General features: G+C 49.1%; 1 protein-coding gene across 1 annotated transcript in view; it reads left to right on the forward strand.

Annotated features, from left to right (window-relative positions):
• Positions 1–398: 398 nt before the first annotated feature.
• The window catches only part of FBN3 (fibrillin 3), a gene marked incomplete at both ends in the record, with an annotated part of 154835 nt that continues 130624 nt past the window's right edge, over positions 399–24609 (forward strand). The window contains 3 exons of the mRNA XM_081938392.1: positions 399–580; positions 15770–15852; positions 17013–17111. Coding sequence (XP_081794518.1) covers positions 399–580; positions 15770–15852; positions 17013–17111 — 364 coding nt within the window. The remainder of the gene's footprint in view (positions 581–15769; positions 15853–17012; positions 17112–24609) is intronic.

Here is a 24609-nt window from a genome sequence, read left to right on the forward strand (position 1 = left end):
GTGTGTGTGTTTATTCTTGTGAACCTGCAGCTCCTCTGGGAAACCTAATTCATTTAACTCCGTGTTTGCAGACCTTTTCCTTTGATATGCAGATTAGGTCCGGGTAACTTATTTGGGGGTTTTGAGGAAGTTCAAGTGACGGATTTCCCCCCCCCCAACCTCCCATTTTCTACTTTTACTTGATTCATTTATTCATCTTGACCGTCAATTATCTCATAGAGACTCCCGTTTCGCAAAGCCGTTGGGGGGATTAGGTTGACGTTTTAAGGGAAGATTAAAAGCAGCGCCGAGAGTAAAATACATGTTGGCATCAAACTTCTTGCAGGGGTCTTGGATTCCTTCCCACCCCACCCCACGCCCCGTGCCATCCGTAGCCCTGCCCGTGGGACGCCCAAATCATGAGGGCAGCGGTATGGATCCTCCAATTCGCCCTGGGCTGCTGGACGTCACTTGCTCTACGCCAAGACGTCGCGGCCGGCGAACACAATGAGGAGGGGCAGCCCAGCCGATTCTCCGACGCGGAAAGGAAGGCCACGCCCAGCCGAGTGCGACGCAGGGGCCACCACGAGAACTTGCGTGGGTAAGTCCGTGGGTTCTGCTTTCTTATGGATCCAGAGGGGGCGGTGGGAGGTCCGTGGCTGGAGGTTTCCGCAAAGGAAGATTCGGTTGGGGGCTGGACTAGATGACCCTCAGGGTCCCTTCCCCGATTCCCCAGCCCTCCCATCTCCCCGGGAAAGGGAGAATTAGGGAAAAAAAGAAAGAAGAAATCAGCTTCGTAGAATATTGGTAGCTCAGGATCAACAACCCTGAAAAAAGCGACTTACGACCATGTTTCACACTTGCGACTATCGCAGCATCCCTGTGGTCGCATGGTCAGTCACCCAGCATTTATCTATAACAGCTTCCCAGAGTTGCGTGATCACCACTGGGGCTTTCCCATCTGGCTTCCGACAAGCAGAGTCAAAAGCGGGGAAGCAGGGTTCATTTAATGACCCCATGATTCACTTAACAACTGCAGGGATTCTCTTAAGAATCAAATAAGGTCCCAAAATCGGGTGTGACTCACTCACAATCACCTCGCTTAGCAGTGGAAATTCTGCTTCCTAGTGGCCAAGGAGGGCCTTCCCTTTATTTCAAACCATGAGGACTAGAACCTTGCTATTGTTTTTAAGGGAAGACCCACAAAATCCTTATTCTGTGTGCAGAACGTCCATGTTCTGACCCAGCTCCCCAAACACGACCGACCCTCGGAAGTGAACTCAAAAGATTCCTTGATTAGGAGTGCCGACGGCTCCGGCAAAGGTTTCTCTCTCACCGCAGAAAAACCAGTCTATCCGGCCGGGAGATGAACAGTTCTCTGCCCCATCTATTCATCACCTCCCCCTGCCTTTGGTCCCTTGAGTTAAGGGTTCCAAATAGGTTTAATCCAAAATTAAATCAGAGTCCATCCCACGGTCCAATCACCCACTGCCACAAAGACAGAGTCCACCCATCCAGCTCCGGTCAGGTGCAGAGACAAAGGATGATGACCTTGGCTTCCTAGAAAGGAATGTTGTTATGGCTCCATGTCATCTAACTCCGTACAATCCCCCCTCCCATTTCCCCACAACAGAAAATGCAGAGTAGAAGAATAGAAAGTGTGGCAGGCCTTACAGGAGCCTCGCTAGCGTCTCTCTCTCTCTCCCTCTCTCTCCCTCTCTCTGCCAGCTCCATTCCTTCTCTCCCCCCCCCCGAGCTCTCAGGTTGGCCTGACTCCCACGCCTCCCCTCCCCCTCCTCTGATTCGGCTGCTGGACGGGCCAGAACAACCCAGCCGTAGAGTTTCAAGAGCCCCCCAGGAGGGCTGAAAGCTTTCCTAGCCCCTCCCTCATCATAGTCAGCCAATTGAGTTAGGTCAAGCGATGGGTTCTGAGGGCATCAGGGGTGCCTTTGGGTGCCCGCCATCCAACGGGAAGCGAGGGGAGGGGGAAGCTCATCACCAGCGGGGGTGGGAAAATGTGCCACATGGAGGGCGGGACGGCTTGAACCCAAGGCTGGGGAAGGACGGGGGTGGGGGGACCACCCAAGGAGAAGGTCTCCCAGCTGCTGTGATGCCCAGGGCAGGTTCCCGCAAAGAAGAAGGAATAACAATAGCCATAGCGCTTAGACTTATATACCGCTTCATAGGGTAGCGCTTTTGCAGCCCTCTCTAAGCGGTTTACAGAGTCAGCCTCTTCCCCCCCCCCCCCCCCCAACAATCAGAGTCCTCATTTTACCCACCTTGGAAGGACGGAAGGCTGATTCAACCTTGAGCCGGTCAGGATCGAACTGCTGGCAGTGGGAAGTGAGTTAGCCTGCAATACTGCATTCTGGCTACTGTGCCCCCACAGCTCTTACAAGAGAATGGAAGGAAGGAGGAGAAAAAAAGAAAGAAAAGGAGAAAGAAAAAGGAGGGAGGGAGGAAGGAAGGAAGGAAAGAAGAGGGAGGAAAATAAGAGATGGAGGGAGCAGTAGAGAAAGAAAAGATGGAGAAAAAGAAGGGGGGAAACATAGAAAGAAAAGATGCGAAGGAAGGAGAAAGGTAGGGGAAGAAGGGAGAAATAGCAATAGCCCTTAGATTTACGTATATACCACTTCACAGTGCTTTAAAGCCCCCTCTAAGTGGTTTACAGAGTCAGCCTCTTGCCCCCCAAAATCTGGGTCCTCATTTTACCGATCTTGGAAGCCTGAACCAGTCAGGATCGAACTTCTGGCAGTGAGCAGAATTAGTCGCAATGTTGCATTCTAACCACTGTGCCATCACAGCCCTTCCTTCCTTCCTTCCTTCCTTCCTTCCTTCCTTCCTTCCTTCCTTCCTTCCTTCCTTCCCACTTAGCTCTTATATGCCGCTTCACAGTGCTTCACAGCCTCCTCTAAGCAGTTTACAGAGTCAGCCTCTTGCCCCCCAACAATCAGGGTCCTCCTTTTACCCACCTCGGAAGGAAGGACAGAAGGCTGAGTCAACCTTGAGCCTGGTGAGATTCGATATGCTAAACTGCAGGCAGCCGGCAGTCAGCAGAAGTCGCCTGCAGTACTGCATTTTAATCAATCTTTTGGCCAAGGTATTAATAAGGACATTTAAGTTGACCGCACTGCTAGGGGAGGAGGAGTTGGGTGTGGGGTCTTTTGCAGGCAGGGTGGGTGGGTGGGTGGGGTGAGCCTGCACGCTCCTTTGCTCCCCCTCACCCCTGGTTTTCTCACCACCCTCTGATCTCAGTGGAAAGTTTTTCTTCTCCAGTTTTTGCTACAGTGACCGAGGGGAGCTGGAGGGGAAATGCCAGGGAGGCACCCACCATGTTCGGCTTGGATGACTTTCCTCAAGCCCAGGAGGCAGAGAGAGCCCCTCCCTGGAAAAAAAAGCCCACCCGGCCCACAGGCATTGTCCCCCTCCCCAAATGGTCTTCACATTGGCCCAACTCTAGCTGGGTGCCCTTACAGAAACTAAACTCCACTGGCAAAGAGTGAACAGTGTCTTCAAGGGATGATCAAAGAAGTCAAGATGGCAGGCAGTGGGGCGATGAGGCATTCGCTTGTCTCCTTCTGCACCAATTGCACCATTAGGTTTTGTTGGGTTGGGCTGGGTTGAGTTGACCTGGGTTGGGTTGGGTTGATTTAGGTTGATTTGGATTGGATTGGGTTGGATTGATTTGGGTTGGGTTAGGTTGGGTTGGGTTGACTTGGATTAGATTGCATTGGGTTGAGTTGGCTTGGGTTGAGTTGATTTGGTTTGGTTTGGATGGTGTCAACCATCCCACTTGGTCATCCAGGAAAGAAGGACTTCTAGCCCATTGTTTTAGCAAGAGTAGACTTTACTAAAGCCAAAATGGTTGCAGAAGCAGCAAAGCTGGATCTGGTGTTTTCATGCACAAATTATACAATTAAATTTCCTTTCCTTAACCGTTCCCCCGTTATCAGTTAATGTCCAATGACATGCTCCTATATTGTTTGGGTAATGGACCCTCAGTTTTCCGGCTCTCCAGCTCTGCATTTTGACGGTTGACCTTGGGTTGGCTGGTGTGTCTCATACCCCACCCTCCAATTCCTCCCCACATTCCAAACCTTCCCCCCCCCCCCCACTGCTAATGTCAAGCTGTCAGCTTGAGATGTGTGCCTAGCAGAATGGCAGCCATGACAGAAGGTTGAGTTGGATTGTGTTCGATTATTTTGAACTGAGTTGATTTCATTTAGATTGAATTGGAGTTGGCTTGAGTTCAAATCAAGACGTTAGCTTGGCAAGAAATCACATAAAACAAGAAAACCTGAATGCTCTGCTGTGAATTGGTTGAGGGAGGTCATGTCACTGTGTCATCGGGAGGCTCCACCTGTTTCCTAAACCCCAATAAAGTCTTTAAAAAACGCCAGGTGGCATCTGAGGGCCCTACCTGCACCCCATTTCCTCGGGAGTCTCAGTTCTTCCCTTGAGTCAAGGCTGACAGTAGAGCACTGCCCACTTTTAGACGGGTGGGCCAACTCCCAGAATTCATAGGACATAGAAAAATAGAGTTGGAAGGGACCTTGGAGGTCTTCTAGTCCAACCCCCTGCTTGAGCAGGAAAGCCTACACCATTTCAGACAATTGGTTGACCATTGACTTTTTGAAAGCCTCAAGGGATGGAGCACCCACAACTTCCGGTGGCAAGCTGTTCCACTGATAAATTGCTCTCACCATTAGGAAATTTCTCCTTAGTTCTGGGTTGCTTCTCTCTTTGATTAGTTTCCATCTGTTGCTTCTTCAGAGGTTGTGGGAGCTTCATCCCTGGAAGCTTTCAAGAAGAGACTGGACTGCTATCTGTCAGAAATGGTGTAGGCTCTCCTGCTTGGGTGGGGGGAGGGGGTTGGACTAGATGACCTGCAAGGTCCCTTCCAACTCTTTTGTAATCTTGTCTTGCCTTGGAGAATAGCTTGACCCCCCTCCTATTTGTAGGAGCCCCTCAAATATTGGAGGACTTCTATCATGTCACCCCTCGTCTCTCTTTTCATTAAAGTAGACATCCCCAGTTCCTGTAGCCATTCGTCATAAGTTTTAGCCTTCAGGCACACCACACCACAATCATTTTTGTGGTCCATACCTGGCTGGGGAATTCTGGGAGTTGAAGTCCCCTTGTCTGAAAATAACCAGTTTGGAAAACACTGCTCAAAATAATTTTAGAGATGTAGACATATAGTTTTCTCAAAGGCGGTGAAAATGTTTTTTTTGCCATGGATTTCTTCAGGAATGGTTTTATCTACATCTTCCAAATCTAGTTTATAGCCTGGGGACATCCTCAGTTCTAGACTAAATAAACTTATCCCTGAAAATTGTCCAAGCCCAGAAAGGATTAGCCAATGTTTTATGGGAGGCCTCCCTGTGATCTGCTGAACTTCCTTTCAAATTTTACATTTAAGTTCCTCCTCAAACTTGCAAAAGATATAACCACCTATTACAATGACATACAGTATATGGAATGGAGTGGAGTAGAGATAGAATATAAAAGAATAGAATAATTAGAACAGAATAATTAGAATAGAATAGATAAGGAATAAGGATATAATAGAATGAGAAAGAATAGAATATTGGAATGAAGAATGGAACAGAACAGAACAGAATAGAAATAAGAATAGAATAAGAAACAATAGAACAGAATAGAAATAAGGATAGAATAGAATAGAATAAGAAACAATAGAATATAATAGGACAGGACAGGACAGGACATAGGAATAGAATAAAAATAACAAAGTTGGAAGGGATCTTGTAGGCTCGTGATGGTGAACCTATGGCATCTGTGCCACAGGTGGCATGCGGAGCCCTCTCGTTGGCCAGTTCATTTTTGGGTCTCTGCCATGCAAGCTGGGGGGGGGGGGGCATGGCACATGCTGGAGATGTTAGATCGGGTAAAGGAAAGGCACACACAGGCTAACGGTAACAACAGCTCTTTATTAACTCAGTGGCAACTATGTACAATCCAGCGAAGGTTCAGTCTGACAGCAGCCCTTTTATAGGGAGCTGTCAGACCCTTTGACCAATGAGATTAAACCTCTGTTCCCGCCGGAAACAGAGGACCTTGGTGGAAACCACTATAGCTGAAGCTAGTATCTAACACCCCTCCCCTCTTAGATGGAACAATCCTACTGGTCACGTAGTCACGGTAGGTGGGTTTTTTGGTAGCTCTGCCTGACCTGTGCAGTTCAGTCGGAGGGTGTTCCTCGGACAGGTCAGACGGACCTGTTTGCTCCGCAGCTTCGCTTGGTGGAAACTCCTGGAATCTTTCACAGGCCGCGGCTGGAGCTTCTAGAGCAGGTTTGCTCAGCGCTCGCTGCGGGCCTGCAACACAAGAAGCTAAGTATCCTGGTGACTTCGGGTTTGAGTTGGCTGTGGAAGGAGTGACTTCATGCTCCTTTTGGGTAGGGCTTTGGCTAACTCATGCAGGAGTTACCTTTGGCTGCCTAAGAGTGGAGTTGGAGAGGCGGCGACGGAGTTAATCGATGTGCCTTCTCCAATTCCGACTGTCCTCGAGCTCTACAAGATAAGAGCGAGGCCCGGTGATGCCTATCACTGTGGCAGGAATCCACAGAGTTCCCCCGGCGTAGTTGTGGGTGTAAACTGAATCCCCTACGCTAAAGTTCCGAATTTTGCTTGTGGAGTCAGGGGGCGATGCGGCAGAATAGTATGGGTGTAGCCGGTCTAAGTGGGACCTTAGCCCTTGACCCATGAGAAGCTCGGAGGGGCTTCTCCCTGTAGTGGCACTTGGCGTGATGTGTTGAATTAACAAGTAGTGGTCAACCCGTGTTTGCCAATCTCCCGGGCCCATCCTGGATAGGGCCTCTTTTGCAGATCTCACCATTCTCTCCGCCGGCCATTGGATGGAATGGCGCGATCAGGGCATATCTGATTCCCTGAGCTGCTAAGAAGGTCTCAAATTGCATCGCCGTGAATTGGGGCCCGTTGTCAGAGACCAAGATGTCGGGCAGGCCATGTGTGGAGAAAAGTCTCCGTAGTACCTTGATGACTGCTTCTGCCGTAGTGGAGGTCATCAGGACTACCTCTAGCCATTTCGAGTAAGCGTCCACAACTACGAGGAATGTCTGGCCATGAACTAGGCCAGCAAAATCAATGTGCACCCTAGACCATGGTGCTTTAGGTTGCCCCTACTCCCTAGCGGGCGCCTCTGGGGGAGCTGGTCTGGACTCCTGGCATGGTGTGCAGGTAGCCACCCATTCTTCGATCTTCCTGTCCATGTTAGGCCACCACACGTAACTCTTGGCCAAAGACTTCATCCTGACAAGCCTCTAATACTGCAATGCACAGTTTGGGTGGAACAACGACCCGTCCCCCCACAGCAAACAGCCATTAACAACAGACAATTCGTCACACTTACAATGGTACATTTTGAATTCAGACCCAACAGGTCCCTTGGGCCACCCCCTCCACACCCAGTTCAAAATTTGTTTGATGGTGGAATCTCTTGCAGAGTGGCGGGAAACGTCACTAGATGAGACGGGACCAGTCTCCAAGCAGTCAATGAGAAGGACTCGGGGGTAGGGTCAGCAAGAAGTTCTGGCAGCAGGCAATGGCTCAAAGCGTCGGGGTGCCCTAAAGTGGAGCCTGGTCGGTGGATGACCCGGTAGGATTAGGGAGCTAAGAAAATGGTCCATCTTGTCATCCGTGGTGATAATGACACAGGAGTAGGTCGGTCCCCAGCCAGCAAAGCCTAGTAGCGGTTTGTGGTCCGTAATTAGTTCGAAATCATGGCCGTATACGTACTCATGGAACCTTTTTACCCCAACCACTGCAGCCAAAGCCTCACAGTCCAGCTGGCTGTAGTTCCGCTCGGCAGCGGACAAGGTCCTAGAGTAAAAGGCTATGGGAGGCTGAGTTCGGCTCCGGCGCCAAACGGAGAAGCATTGCAGGTCAGCAGCAGTGGCAGGATCTGGCTGTACTGTACCAGGAACGTGTCCACTGACAGAAGTCCTTTTACCGCGGCAAATGCGGCAGCCTCGGCTCTGCCCCAGGACCACTTTGCGTTCTTTGCCAGGAGACGATGTAAGGGCTCAGCAACGGTGGCTTTCTGTTTTAAACAGATGCTGTAGAAATTAAGGAGCACGAGGAACGCCTGCAGCTCAGTTTGATTGTGAGGTGTAGGGGCGTCCTGAATTGCTTGAATTTTTTTCATGGTTGGGTGAATCCCAGAGCCGTTGATTAGGTACCCTAAGAATTCAACCCTTGGCTGTTCCATGACTCTTTGGAACAGTCCAGGGGCGATACTAACTCCAAATTGCAGGCAGTGACATTTGAACGCACCCTATGCATCACAATGGTTTGGGCCTCCGCCGTAGCACCATCTACAGGCAATTGTTGGTATGCCTGTGCCATGTCCAATTTAGCGAATACTTTGCAGGGTACAGGGTAAGCGCTTTGTTGTAATGCTTTATTGATTGTGCATTTGTAGTCAGTGCAGATGCGGACAGACTCATCAGATTTGACAGGTGTCACTATAGGGGTCTCCCAGCGTGCGTGATCTACTGGCTCTAGGATTCCCTGGCCTATGAGCTTGTCAATTTCCAGATCGATTTTGGGGTGGACAGTGAAAGGTACTCTCCTGGGCTTTAGCCTTATGGCTATGTTGGGGTCCAAATTAAAAGAGATTGGCATCCCCACATACTTACCCAGACTTGTGCCGAAGACGTCCTCGAACTCCTTAAAAATTGCTTCAGCCCTCTCATCTTTCAAGGCGTTGATACCGGTCACTTCTAGGCTCAGGGCTTCGAAACAGTCAAGCCCCAGGAGGCTCTGCAGGTCACCGCTGACCACTGTCACTGGAAGCTGGCCGCTGTATTTCTTGAATTGCACCTGGAAGGTGCCCTCGCCTACGATGGGGACTCGGTCCCCCTGGTAAACACAAAGGCAGATGTCAGGGGCGCGTAGATGCTGCTTCTTCATGCTAGGGAGAGCCTGCTTGAGCGTGGACCATGGCATGATGGTCAGTGATGACTCCGTGTCGATCTCCATCTCGCATGGAGAGGCCTCGAAGAGGACTGTGACCTTCAGCTTTTTTGGCTGTCTAGTGCAGACTTGGCCGATTGAGGTGTGGTAGGTGACTCTGGTGTCGCCCTCTGAGCGCCGGGAATCATGGTTCGATTTTTCAGCAGCTGTCATCTTCTTCACCTTCTGAGCTCTCGGCCTCTGCAGTCTCATGATGTACGTGTGCGTGCTTTCGCGCGTCTTGTGCAGTGCTTTGGTGCTGCAGGGTTTCTGTTGACTTGACGACTGATTCTGATGCCCTGGCTTCGTCCCAGGCAATTTGTAGAGTGAAGTTAGATTTGGCAAGTAACCTCCTCTGTAAATTAATGTTCCACACACCGCATATCATGCGGTCAAGAATAAGCTCATCAAAGTATCGGAACTCGCAGTACGCTGCGGCCTTTCTTAGCACCGCAACGTACTCGTTGATTGATTCGCCTTCCTTCTGGTTGTGAATATTAAATTCGTGCCGGTGGACGTGCTTAGACGGCTTGGAGCCTAGTGAGTCCTCAGCACCTGCTGGAGCACGGACCAAGCGACCAATTGTAGCGGCGTCGGCTCTGACAGGTCTTTGGCAGTTTCGAACACTTCCCGTCTACAGTAACTGGGAAACATGTTCTTCTTGTGGCCTTCAGAAAGGCCCATGCAGTCGTTGGCTTTGAGGAAGCAGTCAAACCTCAACATATACAAGTCCCAGTGCTCAGTGACTGCGTCATAAGGAGTCGGTGTGGCATATATTATATATATATATTATTTGATTTCTAGACCGCCCCTCTCCCAAAAGGGACTCGGGGCGGTGTACAGTCATATTAAAACAGTGAATATACATAGTATAAATATAAAATAGATATAGATGTGGCTGGAGGAGGTAGCAATAATTACTGTACAATTAGTTAAAGTTAGATTAAAAATTTTAGAAATTTAAAATAAATTTAAAAACCCCTAAAAACTATCCCAGGTAAAATATGCATGGCCATTTTGTGTTCTGAGGGCGTTTTGAGTTTGCCGCTCAAAAATGGCTGCTCGAAGCCGCACTGAGCTCCAGGCTGGATGTACTTGCTGGATTTCTATGCTCTTTTTGGTTCGCCTAGTTGCCTTCCAATCCCACCTTCGTCGCCAGTGTTAGATTGGGTTAGATTGGATAGGCACACACAGGCTAAAGGCAACAACAGCTCTTTATTGTAACAAAACAACTACGTACAATCCAGCGAAGGTTGAACCTGACAGCGGCCCTTTTATAAGGAGCTGTCAGACCCTTCGACCAATGAGACAAGGTCCTCTGTTCCTGCCGGAACAGAGGACCTTGTTGGAAACCACTATAACTGAAGCTAGTATCTAACAGGAGGCATGTGTACATGCGCAGGGGATTGAGCATGCATGCACGGGGGGAGCGTGGGGTGGGTGTGGTGCGCCCTCCCTGCACCCTGTTTTTGGTGCCAGGAGGCTTCAGGGAGGTCTGCTGGGCCCAAAACAGGCTGTCGCGCATACATGTGGGGGAGGGGGGGGACATGTGGGGGTGTCAAGCGCGCCTTGCATTATGTGTGTGGGCACATGTGCGTGTATTCTTGCATGCGTGCGCACATTTTTGACACACAACAACAAAAAGTTTGGCCATCACTGATGTAGGCCATCTAGTCCAACCCTCTGCTCAAGCAGGAGACCCTACCCCATTTAACAGATTAACAGAGTCAGAAGGGACCTTGTAGGTCATCTAATCCAACCCCCACCCACCCAAGCAGGAGACCCTACCTCATTTCCCACAGATGGCAGTCCAGTCTCTTCTTGAAAGCCTCCAGGGATGAAGCCCCCACAACGTCTGTTCTGTCGGTTGATTGTTCTCGCCGTCAGAAAATATATATCCAAATAGAATTAATTATTAATGTGATATGAATTATTCCACCCATTGCTTTATTGCATTTTAATTATATTGTTGTTTAATGAATTATTAAGTCACAGCTATAAGGATCTGTTAATCTTCCCCCCAGGGGAACAGCTTTTCTTGTTCTCAGCCTGGGTCCCTTTTACTGATTTCCACCCGTGTGCCAGTTCCCTCGGGGGGGTTAATGTTGGATGAAAAAAAATTAAAATAAAATGATTTCTCCCTTTTTAAAAAAGCCCGTTTTGCAAAGTGTGAAATACCCATCCACTGCTGAGGTCGTTCTCGTAGTAGGCTTGGCAAAGACGGTTCACTTTTTGCAAAAATTGTTCTTCGACTTAACAAGCGAAATACCAGCCAAAAAAAAAAAAAATCCCCTAGAATTTTTTTTTAAAAAGGGGGGAGAGAGAGAGAGAGAGAAAGAACTGGAACAAAGGCAAACGCGGTGCAACTTCCACTCTTCGGCAGGAGGTTTAATTTTTGCCACAGTGAAAAGGGTGCTGGTGGTGGTTCAAGAGCTAAAGTTTGTTACCCGGCACTTTGTACTTGCTCAGAGGCATCGCCTCTGGCTCTGGTTTGAGTAGGGTTGGGCCCTGCATTTGCTGACCTGTTTTTTTTTCCCCTGCATAAATTGCAGGATTTTAAGGTTCGGCAGCATTAGGTGGCTCAGTGGCTAAAGATGCTGAGCTTGTCAATCAGAAAGGTTGGCAGTTCGGTGGTTCAAATCCCTGGCGCCGCATAATGGAGTGAGCTCCCGTGACTTGTCCCAGCTTCTGCCAACCTAGCCGTTCGAAAGCACCTAAAAAATGCAAGTAGAAAAACAGGAACCACCTTTGGTGGGAAGGGAACAGGGTTCCGTGCGCCTTCGGGCGTTGAGTCATGCCGGCCACATGACCACGGAGACATCTTCAGACTGGCTCTTGGGCTTTGAAACGCAGATGAGCACTGCCCCCTAGAGTCGGGAACAACTAGCACATATCTGCGAGGGGAACCTTTACCTTTAGCTTTAGGGATCTCGGTTTCCAAGTTTCTTCACATTTCCCAGAGTGAATCTCAAACACGACTCAAACAGAGTCGTTTTTTTAAAAAATTGGGGCTGGGGGGAACGAGGGGCATTCCTTGAAAACAGGAGTGGGCAAAAAAGCAACTCCAGTCTTCAACTGGTGATGTTTCTAAAGTGGTGGACTGCTGCCTGGATTTTGCAAACCGGAGTAGCGCCAAAAAATCGTCTACCCACTCATTTCTTCTGGCCCAAAGGACGATCCCAAACTTTTCGGCCAAGCCAACCTCTCTTGAGGGGGCTTCCCCAGGAAGGTGGGAAAAAAATATTTCCTTCTTTGAAATATTCACTTTCAGTCAGCCAGATCTGGGAAGGCCTTGAGGGGGGGGGGAGGTTGGGGGGGGGGAGAGGCTGGATTGGCAACAGCAGATTCCAAAAGGACTTGGCAACCATCAAACCACATTGCCACCACCCGTCTGGACTCGCTTGAGGTCAGCCAGTTGGGAAGTGAAGCAGCTGTTCTCCCTTTTTCTTCTTCTTGGCTGATGCCTCCAGGCTTCCAACATCTGGCCGGCTTTGTTCCCGGTTCTTCCAGCAGAGCTCTTGGCTCTCCAGAGTTTGAGATGCAGGAAGAGCGTCCTTCCGGGCTCCATCTTGCCTCCTCTCTCCAGATTTCCTTTCTCTGTCTTCTTTGAAGAAGAGCAACCAAGAGGATGAGGGGACTGGAGACTCAAACATACAATGAACGGTTGCAGGAACTGGGCATGGCTGGTCTTGGGAAGAGAAGGACCAGGGGAAGCAGGATAGTTGTATCAACAGACGGATACAATGAAGATCAAGGGAGGTACTAAAACCACTCTGTAAAGCCTTAGTAAGGCCACACCTGGAATAACTGCATCCAGTTTTGCTCACCACACTATAAAAAAGAGATTGAGACTCTGGAGAAAGTGCAGAGAAGAGCAACCAGGATGATCAAGGGGACTGGAGGCTGAAACGTACGATGAACGGTTGCAGGAACTGGGCCTGGCTAGTCTAGTGAAGAGAAGGACCAGGGGAGACAGGAGAGCATCTTCCAATACCTGAGGGGCTACCCCAGAGAGGAGTTAGGGGATCAAGCCATTTTCCAAGGCACCTGAAGGCCAGACAAGGAATAATGGATGGAAACTGACCAAGGAGAGATTCAACCTGGAAATAAGGAGGAATTTTCTGACAGTAAGAGCAATCAACCCATGGAACAGAAGTTGCCTTCAGAAGTTGTGAGAGCTTCATCCCTGGAGGCTTTCAAGAAGAGGCTGGACTGCCCTCTCTCAGAAATGGTGTAAGGTCTCCTGCTTGGGTAGGGGGTTGGACTAGATGACCTGCTAGGTCCCTTCCAACTCTGTTAATCTGTTAATCTGTAAACCATATGAGTTTTGCAAATTTTTGCCTGCAGACGTCTACTATCCCAAAGGTGCTTTTTCCCCAAAAAGCAACTGGACTTCCTTGGAGTTGGGTTTTTTTTCCCTCCTCTCTTTCCTTTCTTTGAATTGAGTTTCTTGTTCAAGAACTGAAGAAGCTTCTCGGAGGAGAAGCGAAACGTTTTCAAAGAAAAAACCCCAAGACAGTCTAGTTGGCTTTTTCCAAAAAGCATTTTGTGACCGTTCAAAGCTACAATAAAAAAAAGAGACTTATGACCATTTTTCACACTTACGACCCTTTGCAGCATCCCTGTTGTTACGTGATCAAAATTCAGTCCCTTGGCAACTGGGCTGCAGCGTTCCGGGGTCGTGCGATCGCCTCTTGCGACCTTCCGACAAGCAAAGTCCACGAGATTCGCTTAACGGCTGTGTTACTAATTGAACAAATGCAGCGATTTGCTTAACGATGGTGGCAAGGAAAGTCGTGCAATGGGGGCTTAACAAATGTTTCACTTAGCAACGTAAAGCTTGGGCTCAGTTGTGGTCGTAATTCGAGGACTAGCTTTATTTCTTATTCCACCTTGAGCCTCCCTCCCATCGGAGTGATTTCTTAATGGTTATCAACCATCTCATACGGAGGAAAGGAAGTAAAATTTAATATAAACAAAAGACAACTCACCCACCCAATCTGATACGACTCTTTCTGGAGGATACGAGATCTCAAAACTGTCCTAGAAAATGACACTTTTACAGTTCTTTGATCTTTAGGGACCAGGTCTGCTGAGGGAAGGGGGCCACCACCAAGGAGGCTCAGCCAAAGGATCCCGTTCTCACGCGGGACATTGTGTCTCCCTGACCTCGGCTGATGGGTTTTATGCAGCGGTGAGATTCACATAAGTTTATCAGCAGTTCACAAATGTGAGTGTGTGCGTGTGCCTTCCACGCTTGCCCTTTGCTCATGCACTTGGCATGCACGCAGCATTGGAAATGAGGCTGCATGGGATGTCATTGTGAAGGAGGGAGAGTTTCCCCCCCCCCTGAATTAATGAGGTGTGAATCGTCGGCTTTCAAAGCAGCATATTTCCAGATAAGCAGAAAATAAAACCCGAGAACATATTCTAATAAACAACTTTAATATAAAATAAAATAAAAAATACAAATCTTACTATCTAAATCTTACATTTTGGCAAGAGCTATGTTGCCCACCTCCTTCGGCAGGCGAACGGAAGATCAGAAGGAAAGTAAAAGAAATGTGTGACGTATTATGAGACATGCGCATTAATCATTGTCAGATAAGAAACAAGTCTGCCGTATAACTCAGAATATAAGCTCAAGTTGACAAACCAATTAACGCAGTGACAGTCATGGAGGTGAGGCAAGTGGGGGGGGGCAGGCCACTATCGGTTCAGGCAAACTGACCCAAACTGGCTGAATATCCCCTCTGGTTTTATGATAGCCTTGGAGATTGTGGCAGAGGCCTCCAGGGTGCTGGGGGGAAATCCGGGCAGATGCTGGGCACGGCAGATGTTGGGTGCCAATTTAAGACTCGTGTTGGGCAGGAGAGCAGGATGCCTCTCCTTCAGCCTGGCTGTCCATGGAGGGCCAGAAAGCCAGCTGCTTCAGCCTCAGGGTTATCAAACAGACTCAAACCTGCCAAAAATGAATCATTTGGAATGGAATGGAATAGTATAGAATATATAGAAGGGCCTGGCCTGGGTCGGCATGGCATAAAACAGAACAGAATATAGGAATAGAATAAAAAAGAATATAGGAGTAGAATAAAATAGAATATTGGAATAGAATGTCATGGCATGGCATAGCATAACACAAAAACAGAACAGAACAGAACAGAATATAGGAATAAAATAGAATAGAATAGAATATAGGAATGGAACGGAATAGAACAGAATACAATAGCAGAGTTGGAAGGGACCTTGGAGGTCTTCTAGTCCAACCCCCTGCCTAGGCAGGAAACCCTATACCGTTTCAGACAAATGGCTATCCAGCATCTTCTTAAAGACTTCCAGTGTTGGGGCATTCACAACTTCTGGAGGCAACTTCTGTTCCACTGATTAATTGTTCTAACTGTCAGGAAGTTTCTCCTCAGTTCTAAGTTGCTTCTCTCCTTGATTAGTTTCCACCCATTGCTTCTTGTTCTGCCCTCAGGTGCCTTGGAGAATAGTTTGACTCCCTCTTCTTTGTGGCAACCCCTGAGATATTGGAAGACTGCTATCATGTCTCCCCTGGTCCTTCTTTTCTTTAAACTAGACATACCCAGTTCCTGCAACCGTTCTTCATGTGTTTTAGCCTCCAGTCCCCTAATCCTCTTTGTTGCTCTTCTCTGCACTCTTTCTAGAATCTCCACATCTTTTTTACATCGTGGCGACCAGAACTGAATGCAGTTCAGATTAATGGCAGGCTTTTGGTGTCTTCTGAATCCTTGGTGCAAAACCTTTTCCTTAATCTGCCGGTTGCATTTCAGGCCCAACGTCTGTGGATCCAGATATCACTCGTACTGCTGTCCGGGCTGGAAAACTCTCCCTGCGGGGAACCAGTGCATCGTCCGTGAGTATAAATGGGGAGGGGGCTGGGGGTCTCTTCTCCGGAAGTCCACCTCCTGCCTGCACTCAGAAATGCAGAGTTATTTTCCAAAGTTTTTTTTTTTTTTGAAAACCCTGTAGAAATATCCACCAGATCAGAAGGAGGTGGATAAAGGGCCATGTTTTAATCTCTTAAAACATAGGAGATGGTCCAGAGATCCCTTGTCAATCATTTTGCTGCTTGGATCTAGTGGTGAAGGCAACAGGTTAGAAAGTGGGAGACCGGGAGTTCAAGTCCCACCTTAGCAATGAATGGCAGCTGGGTGACTTTGGGCCAATCACCAGGAGAGGCTGAACTCCCGTCTCTGGCACGGAGGCCATCTTTCGTGGAGGGAGGGGGGAGGAAGAGGAAACGAAATGAAATAGTGAAGCGAGGAAAGGAAAGGAAAGGAGGAAGGAGGGAAAGAAAGGGAAGGAGGGAGGAAGGGAAGGGAAGGAAGGAAGGTGGAGAGGGAAAGGAAAGGAAAGAAGAAAAGGGGAAGGGAAAGAAAAGGAAAGGAGGAAGGAAGGAAGGAAAGGAAGGAAGGTAGAGAGGCAAAAGAAAGCAAAGAAGGAAAGGGAAGGAGAAGGAAAGGGAAGAAGGAGGGAGGGAGGAAAGGAAAGGAAAGGAAAGGAAAGGAAGAAGGGAAGGGAAAGAAAGGGGGAAGGAAGGGAAGGAAGGTGGAGAGGGAAAGGAAAGGAAAGAAGAAAAGGGAAGGAGAAGAAAAAGGAGAGAAGGAAGAAAGGAAAGCAGGAAGGAGGGAAGGGAAGGAAGGAAGGTGGAGAGGGAAAGGAAAGGATGTCAGCATTTGAATCCGGCTCTTTGCAGGGCTGCTTTCCTGCTCTCCCTGGAGTGACCATGCAGGTGATCCAATGGCCATTCCAGGAAGGGGGGGGGGGTGAAGCCTTCTTCAAACAGCCACACCTTAAGCCGAAAACCTTTTCCTCCTCCATTTTCAACCATCCCAGACCCCCCTGGGGGCCAGCTGGGCTTCCTCTCCCACCCAAGCCCAGCCTTTCCTCGGGGGAGGGGGGGGACAGGTGTGTGGGGTGAAATCCGGTGCAGGACCCCTCCCCACCCCTTGAGCTCAGGGGAAGACCCCTTTCCCACCCTCCGGCACTCAGCTCCTGCTCCTCTCTCCACAGCCATTTGCCGAAACTCCTGCGGGGACGGCTTTTGTTCGCGGCCGAATATGTGCACCTGCTCCAGTGGACAGCTCTCCCCCAACTGTGGCTCTCTAGGAGGTGAGGCAGAAGCGCACTTGCGTGTGTGTGCATTTACGCGCGACTGAGCGGACGTGGAAATCTCGTCTTTGGAACGCCTGCCGTCAGCTTTCATGTAATCAGCCCCAGTGGCGCAGTGGTCAGAGTGCAGTACTGCAGGCTACTTCTGCCGGCTGCCTGCAATGTGGCAGTTCGAATATTGCATCAAGGTGTCTATGACTATTGGCACTACCATTATTATATACTTTATTTATTAAACATGAAACTCAGCCAATTGAACATTCAAAAATGCATCACAAATACCACTGACTGGTGCTAACGGTTGATCCGGTTTGCTGCCAGCGTCCTAGGGATCAACCAGGTACCTTTTTAAAATATAAGATGTTCCGAGTAGCGCAGTTTTTTGCAGTTCCGCTGGTGTTATGGCAGGAAGCTGCAATTTGTGGATGTATCTTGTAAAATTCTTGGACGTGGTACCAAGTGCCCCGATGACAATGGGTCTCACTCTTACATGCTTCCTCCATAGCCGTGTAGTTTCGATGGCCAGGTCGCCATATTTCATGGTTTTTCCCAGTTCTTTTTCTTCGACTCTGGCATCTCCAAGAACAGTGATATTGTTATTGTTGTTGTTGTTGTTGTTGTTCTTATGTGGTTAATCTGGTGGGATTCACTGCCTTTGGAGCTGGTTGGTAGCCTAACAGCTCGAGTCCTAACCAAGGACCTAGGAACTGTTAAGGTAACGTCGGAGGGTGTAAGTTGTTCCAAGTAGGGAGGTTTTTTTGTAGAGTCAGAATGTTCAAGTCAGGTAAATTTAGAGTTTCCAAATATTGAGGTAGCCCTTTAGGTATTGCTCCAAGGGCTCCATTTACAATTGGGACAACACTCGATTTCTTTTTCCACAGTCGCTCAACCTCAATTTGCAAGTCCCAATACTTTGTGATTTTTTCTTGCTGTTTATCTTCAATTCGTGCATCACCAGGTATTGCAATGTCAATGAACCATACTTTTTATTGTTATGTCAGGTGTGTTGTAGGCCAAGTGCCTGTCTGTCTGGATTCTGAAGTCCCACAAGATCCTGACTTTCTCATTCTCTAAAACCTTCTCAACCTGATGGTCCCAGTGGTTTTTGCTGTACTCAAATCCAAACTTTTGGCACAATTTCCAGTGAATAATCTTAGCAACGCAGTCATAGTGTTGTAGGTAGTCAGTTTGTGAAATTTTGCTGCACCCGCTGATCAAATTATTATTATTATTATTATTCCCACAATCAGCCAGATGTTCAGCCCGGGTTTGGCATTTTTGTCGACTGTATCTACCAGTCATTCAGGGACGTGGGATAAGCAGAGCTGGAGGTTTGACTGTTTACTGAGACGGTCGCAGGATGGAAACAGTCCCAAGTAAAGCCACCTTCTGCAATTGACTGATGGCAAATTTGTCAATGCCAAGGATGGGGTTCAAGTGGGGCTCCAGTTGTTTGGGGGCTGCACCCAAGGCGCCTATGACTATTGGTTCTACCCTTGCTGGCCACAGTCGTTCTGTTTCAATTTGCAGGTCTTTGCATTTTGTGATCTTCTCCAGTTCTTTCACTTCTCTTCTGCTGTCTCCAGGCACTGCTACGTCCACTATCCAGACTGCTCCTACTCCTACTACTTCTCCTCCTCCTCATTCTCCTCCTCCTCCTCCTCCTCTTCCTTCTCTTCATCCTCCTCCTCCTCCTCCTCCTCCTCCTCCTCCTCCTCCTCATTCTCCTCCTCCTCCTCTTCCTTCTCTTCATCCTCCTCCTTCTTTTTCTTCTTCTCCTCCTCCTCCTCCTCCTCCTCCTCCTCCTCCTCCTCCTCCTCCTCCTCCTCCTCCTCCTCCTCCTCCTCCTCCTCCTCCTCCTCCTCCTCCTCCTCCTCTTCTTCTTCTTCTTCTTCTTCTTCTTCTTCTTCTTCTTCTTCTTCTTCTTCTTCACCAGTCTTCCAAAGCATGGTTTTTTATCTATACAATTCGGGATGGACACCCTTTGAATGGTGTGGGAGATGGAATGGATTTCCAGAGGAAAAATTCAGACTACAGGAACTATTTGCACCACTCGGGTGACCCTGAGGACACCTGGGATAAACCTTACTACCGCTTTATAAGTCCTTAGAGGACTTGGTGGCTCAGTGGCTAGGATGCTGAGCTTCTTGATCAGAAAGATTGGCCGTTCAGCAGTTCGAATCCCGAGCGCCGCATAACGGAGTGAGCGCCCGTTACTCGTCCCAGCTTCTGCCAACCTAGTAGTTTCAAAAGCACTTAAAAAATGCAAGTAGAAAAACAGGAACCACCTTTGGTGGGAAGGTCACAGCGTTCCGTGCGCCTTTGGCATTGAGTCATGCCGGCTACATGACCACGGAGATGTCTTCAGACAGCACTAGCTCTTCGGCTTTGAGACGGAGATGAACACCTCCCCCTAGAGTCAGGAACGACGAGCACAGATGTGCGAGGGGAACCTAATATGGTCTGCTGGGTGCCTGTTTTCCTGCAGGATCTGTCTGTCTTCACAGATTTTATGGGGTTTTTTAAAGCAATTGCTAAACGACTCTGGATTTGCATGAACATTTCAAGCCTTGCTCCAACTTGCAGCTCATGAAGTATCTTAGGAGTATTGTGCTCAGGGGCAAACGGGAGCGGGAAGGAGGGGGAACCAGTCCTCCCTTGCATTCAATCCCTCAAGATGTCTGGGGGGAGGTTCTTTCTTTTTTTCCCGGCTAATCCTGGCTACAAGAGGTGCTGGGGAGTGGGGTCGATTTCCCGACCCCTCCCCAACCCCAGGAAGGGCTGGTCTCTTCCATGGGGCTCGGCTGCAGTTGCCAGATGTTTGCAATCCCCCAGCAATGCCAGGAATTCGAGCAGGGGAAGGGGACGGGAGTGTGGGCTGCATTCCAGCGAGTCTTGGGCTGGGTGGGTGGGTGGGAGGGAGGGAGGTGGCGAATGGGGGACGGAAGCAGGAAGACCCAGGGCAGCCCCTCCGTCCACCACATCTTGGAAGCTGCAGGAGGAGAGGCAGAAATAAAAGGGGGGCAGCCCCCACCCCTTGCCCCAAAAGAAAGACCCCCTCCTCAAATGGAGTTTTCATTCCTGCCTGCCAGTTTAACACACAGCCCACCCACCCCTTCCAAGGAGCAATTATGGGCAGGTGGGTTTAATAACATTCCTCAGGAGCAGCTTCCTGGTTGTGGAAAGATATACAAACACACTGCGCGCGTGCGCACACACACACACACACACACACACGGGTACCAGCAGATCTGGGCCCCTTGGATACAAAATAGAGCTTCTCTTAAAGCCCCACATGGCCGCTTGAAGTGATACAGGCAGTGAAAAGAGCCAGCGAAGTCCTTTCCTCACATATACGACCGTTGCAGTATCCCTGCAGTCACGTGGTCAAAATTCCCGGCGTGTATTTGTGACGGTCCCAACAGGCCCTGGGACAGCCCTGTGAGGTAGGCATGGGACCCCCAGTCTCTCATGGACACCCTTGGCTGAGAGGTGGCAAAATGGGAGAAACCCCCCCCCCTCCCAATTGAGTGCAACCCCATCGATCCATCGATCAGAATAGAGCTGGAAGGGAGGCTCGGAGGTCATCTAGTCCAACCCCCTGCTCAAGCAGGAGACCTTATCCCATTTCAGACAAGTGACTGTCCAGTCTCGTCTTCTTAAAAGCCTCCAGTGATGAAGCACCAAGAATTTCTGGTGGCAAGCAGTTCCACTGGTTGATTGTCCTCCCTGTCAGGAAGTTTCTCCTTAATTCCAGGTTGCTTCCTTCCTTCATTAGTTTCCATCCTTCGTTTCTTGTCCTGCCTTCTGGCGCTTTGGAAAATAAGTTGACCCTTTAGAAAAGAATAGAGCTGGAAGGGACCTTGGAGGTCTTCTAGTCCAGCCCCTCTGCTCAAGCAGCCGACCCTATCCTATCCCATTTCCCTGTCCAGTCTCATCTTCTTAAAAGCCTCCAGTGATGAAGCACCCACAACTTCTGGTGGCAAAGAGTTCCACTGGTTAATTGTCCTCGCTATTAGGAAGTTTCTCCTTAGTTCCAGGTTGCTTCTCTCTTTGATTAGTTTCCATCTGTTGCTTCTTGTGCTTCCTTCAGGTTCTTTGGAAAAATAAGTTGACTCCCCCTCTTCTTTGGGGCAGCCCCTCAAACACTGGAATCCTGCTATCATGTCCTTCTTTTCTCTAGACTGGCCAAACCCAGATCCTGCAACCGTCCTTCGTATGTTTTAGCCTCCAGGCCTTTGATCCTCTTAGTTGCTCTTCTCTGCACTTTTCCCAAAGTCTGAACATCTTTTTTTGTAACGTGGTGACCAAAACTGGATGCAATTATTCCAGGGGTGGCCTTACTAAGGCTTTACAAAGCGGTACTAAGACTCCACGTGATTTTGTTGCAGAAAATGAAAGGGCTTAGACATCTTGGGATTCAAGGAGAAGTTTATTCCTCCTCCAAATCATTGATGAAGATGTTGAAGAGTACTGGGCCCAAAACAGAGCCTTGGGGTACTCCACTGCATACTTCCCTCCATGTAGATGCAGTTCCATTGAGAACTACACGTTGAGTGCGGTTGGTCAGCCAGTTACCAATCCATCTGGTGGTGATGCTGTCTAACCCACATTCTTCTACTTTATCTAGTAGTAGGTTATGGTCTAACTTATCAAAAGCCTTACTGAAGTCCAAGTAAACTATATCAACGGCATTCCTCTGGTCCACTAATTTTGTCACATTATCAAAGAATGCAATAAGATTAGTCTGGCATGATCTGTTTTTGACAAATCCATGTTGGCTTTTGGCTATTACTTTGTTTGCTTCTAGGTGTTCGCAAATTCGTTGCTTGATTATTTTTTCCAGAATCTTTCCTGGTATTGAGGTTAGGCTGATAGGTCTGTAGTTTCCTGGATCTAATTTTTTCCCTTTTTTGAAGATGGGAACCACATCAGCTCTTTTCCAGTCCTCTGGTAGTTCCCCGGTGTTCCAGGATCTCTGAAAGATATAATTCAGTGGTTCTGAGATCTCGTCTGCTAGTTCCTTCAGAACCCTGGGGTGTAATCGATCCGGTCCTGGTGATTTGAACTCATCTAGGGTAGACAGGTGCTCACTTACCATTTTCTTCCCTATTTCAATTTGTGTTCCTAATCTGATTTTTGTGGTGCTGCTTTTGACAGGTTGGACTGTTTTATCCCTTTGTGTAAAGACAGATGCAAAACATTTACTGGACTTCTATGGTTTAAGGCTGATGACATTTTCCTGTTTTTGTACACGAATTACAAGCAGGCTTTTATCTCTCCTTTCTACCACGTCTGACTTTTATATTTTAATTCACATTTTATCCTGCTTTAATTTTGAATCTATCCCTCTGACACGGCTCTCCAGACATGTGTCTCACAGACCCCCTCCCCCCCCCACGTAGGGGGTTTGCTAAGCTGGGCCACTGCTGAAGCCCCACCCCCGGCCACTAAGTGAGACCCGTACCCATGGCAGCTCTTTCCCAATGCAGCAGGGCCAGGGGCTGCCGGAAAGGATGGCAAGGAACATGCCCAGCTGGCAGCCCCCCCTCTTTGGCCAAAACACAGATTGAGGGTGGGGGCAGACTGAGGGTCCAGGCCAGCTTTGGCCTAACTCAGTTTCAGGAAGCCCTCGACTCACCACAGTTCGTTTAGCGTCCGTTCAAAGTTGCAATGGCCCTGAAAAAAAAAGGGATTCTGACAAGTTTGTCTTACTTAACGATAGTTGCAGTCATCCCCGCAGTCACGTGATCCAAATTCGGACGATTTGTATTTATGACGGTTGCCATGTCGTTTGGGGGTGGGGGGGGTATCACGTGATCCCCCTGGGCAACTGTCTGACAATTAAAGTCTGCGGAAAAAGCCAGATTCACTTAACGACCGTGCAACTTCCTTAAATGACCGTCCGGAATTCACTTAACCACCGTGGCACAGAACGGTCATAAAACGAGACAGAATTCACCAGATGTGCCTCATTTAACCACAGGGAGTTTGGGGCTCCCTTGCGGTCGTAAGTCGAGGACTCCCTGTAGAGCCGAAGCGGTTCGGCCGTGCTCAGCAAGGGATGGGAGACCACATGGAGATTCCCGGGCAGGAAACGGGACTGAGAAGTGAGCAGAGCTGGGATTTCAGGGAGGTTGCTTGGCTCGGGGGCTGGCTGGGACACATGGGCCCTGGAGTAGATGGGGAACCTGGCTTGAGGCTGGGGGGGGTGTCTTGCAGTAGGGAAACAAAGCGGCCCCATCTATCCGTCTGTCCGTCCGCAGATGGAGGGACGACACTCTGGAGCAGGGGTCTCCATCCTTGGCAACTTTAAGACTCGTGGACTTCAACTCCCAGAATTCCAATTTTGAGTTGAAGTTCCTGAGTGTTTGGCTGGGGAATTCTGGGAGCTGAAGTTCCTGAGTCTTAAAGTTGCCAAGGTTGGAGACCCCTGCTCTGGAGAACATTGGGTGAAAGGGTTCCCCCCACCCAATTTTTTTAATAGCCGCAGTGGAGGGACCCCTCCCTTTTTCCATACAGAACGGCCCCACCCACTCAATCTGAGCATCTCAGGCAGGGGGGGAGGGGGGCCCTGGGCTCTGGGACCCATAAAAACGGATGTGGGGGGAGGTTAAACTGCAGAAATGTTCCTCTGGGCAAAGCCCCCTCCCCCTTCTGTCAATATTTGGGAGAGGGAACCTTAGCAACCTTCACGGCTGGAAAGAAAACACAAAATACGTGAAGGGCAGATGTGAGCCACAGACCAGCACTTGTCCAGCTGTGATTGGGGGAGGGGAATCCAGTGGGGGTTTTTTATCCCCTTGCAGGAACACAGAGGGGGGTGGGTGGGAAAGTCCTGTCTACCCTCCTTCCCTGTCTTCCTCCTACTCTCCTTTCCATTTTTCTATCTCCTTCCTTCCTTTCTTCCCTCCCTTCATCCCCCTCCCTTTCTTCTTTCCTTCCTTCCTTTCTTCTTCCCTCCCTCCCTTCCTTCTCCTTCCTTCCTTCCTCCCTCTTTCCTTCTGTTCTTCCTCCCTCCCTCCCTTTTTTCCTCCCACTTTTAATCTTTCTTTCTGTTCTTTCTCCCTTCTATCCGTTATCTTCTTCCTCCTTCCCTTTCTTTCCTCCTATCTCCTTCATTCCTTCCTTTCCTCCTTCTTTCCTTCTGTTCTTCCTCCCTCCGTATTCTTTCATTCCTTCTCTTTCTCTGCCTCCATCTTCTTTGCTCCCTCCCTCTTCCTTCCTCCCTTCCTCCCTTTCTCCCTCTCTTTCCTTCCCTCCCTCTTTCCTTCTGTTCTTCTTCCCTCCCTCCCTGTTTTTCCATTCCTTCTCTCTTTCTCTCCTTCCATCTTCTGTCCTCCCTCCCTCCCTCTTTCCTTCTGTTTTTCCTCCCTCCCTTTTTCCTCCCTCCATCTTTCTTTCTGTTCTTCCTCCTACCCTCCTTTATGTTCTTCCTCCTTCCCGTTCTTTCTTCCTATCTCCTTCATTCCTTCCTTTTCCCCCTCTTTCCTTTTGT

This window comes from Natrix helvetica (assembly GCF_964273705.1).
Source record: "Natrix helvetica genome assembly, chromosome: 1".
NCBI classification, from domain to species: domain Eukaryota; kingdom Metazoa; phylum Chordata; class Lepidosauria; order Squamata; family Natricidae; genus Natrix; species Natrix helvetica.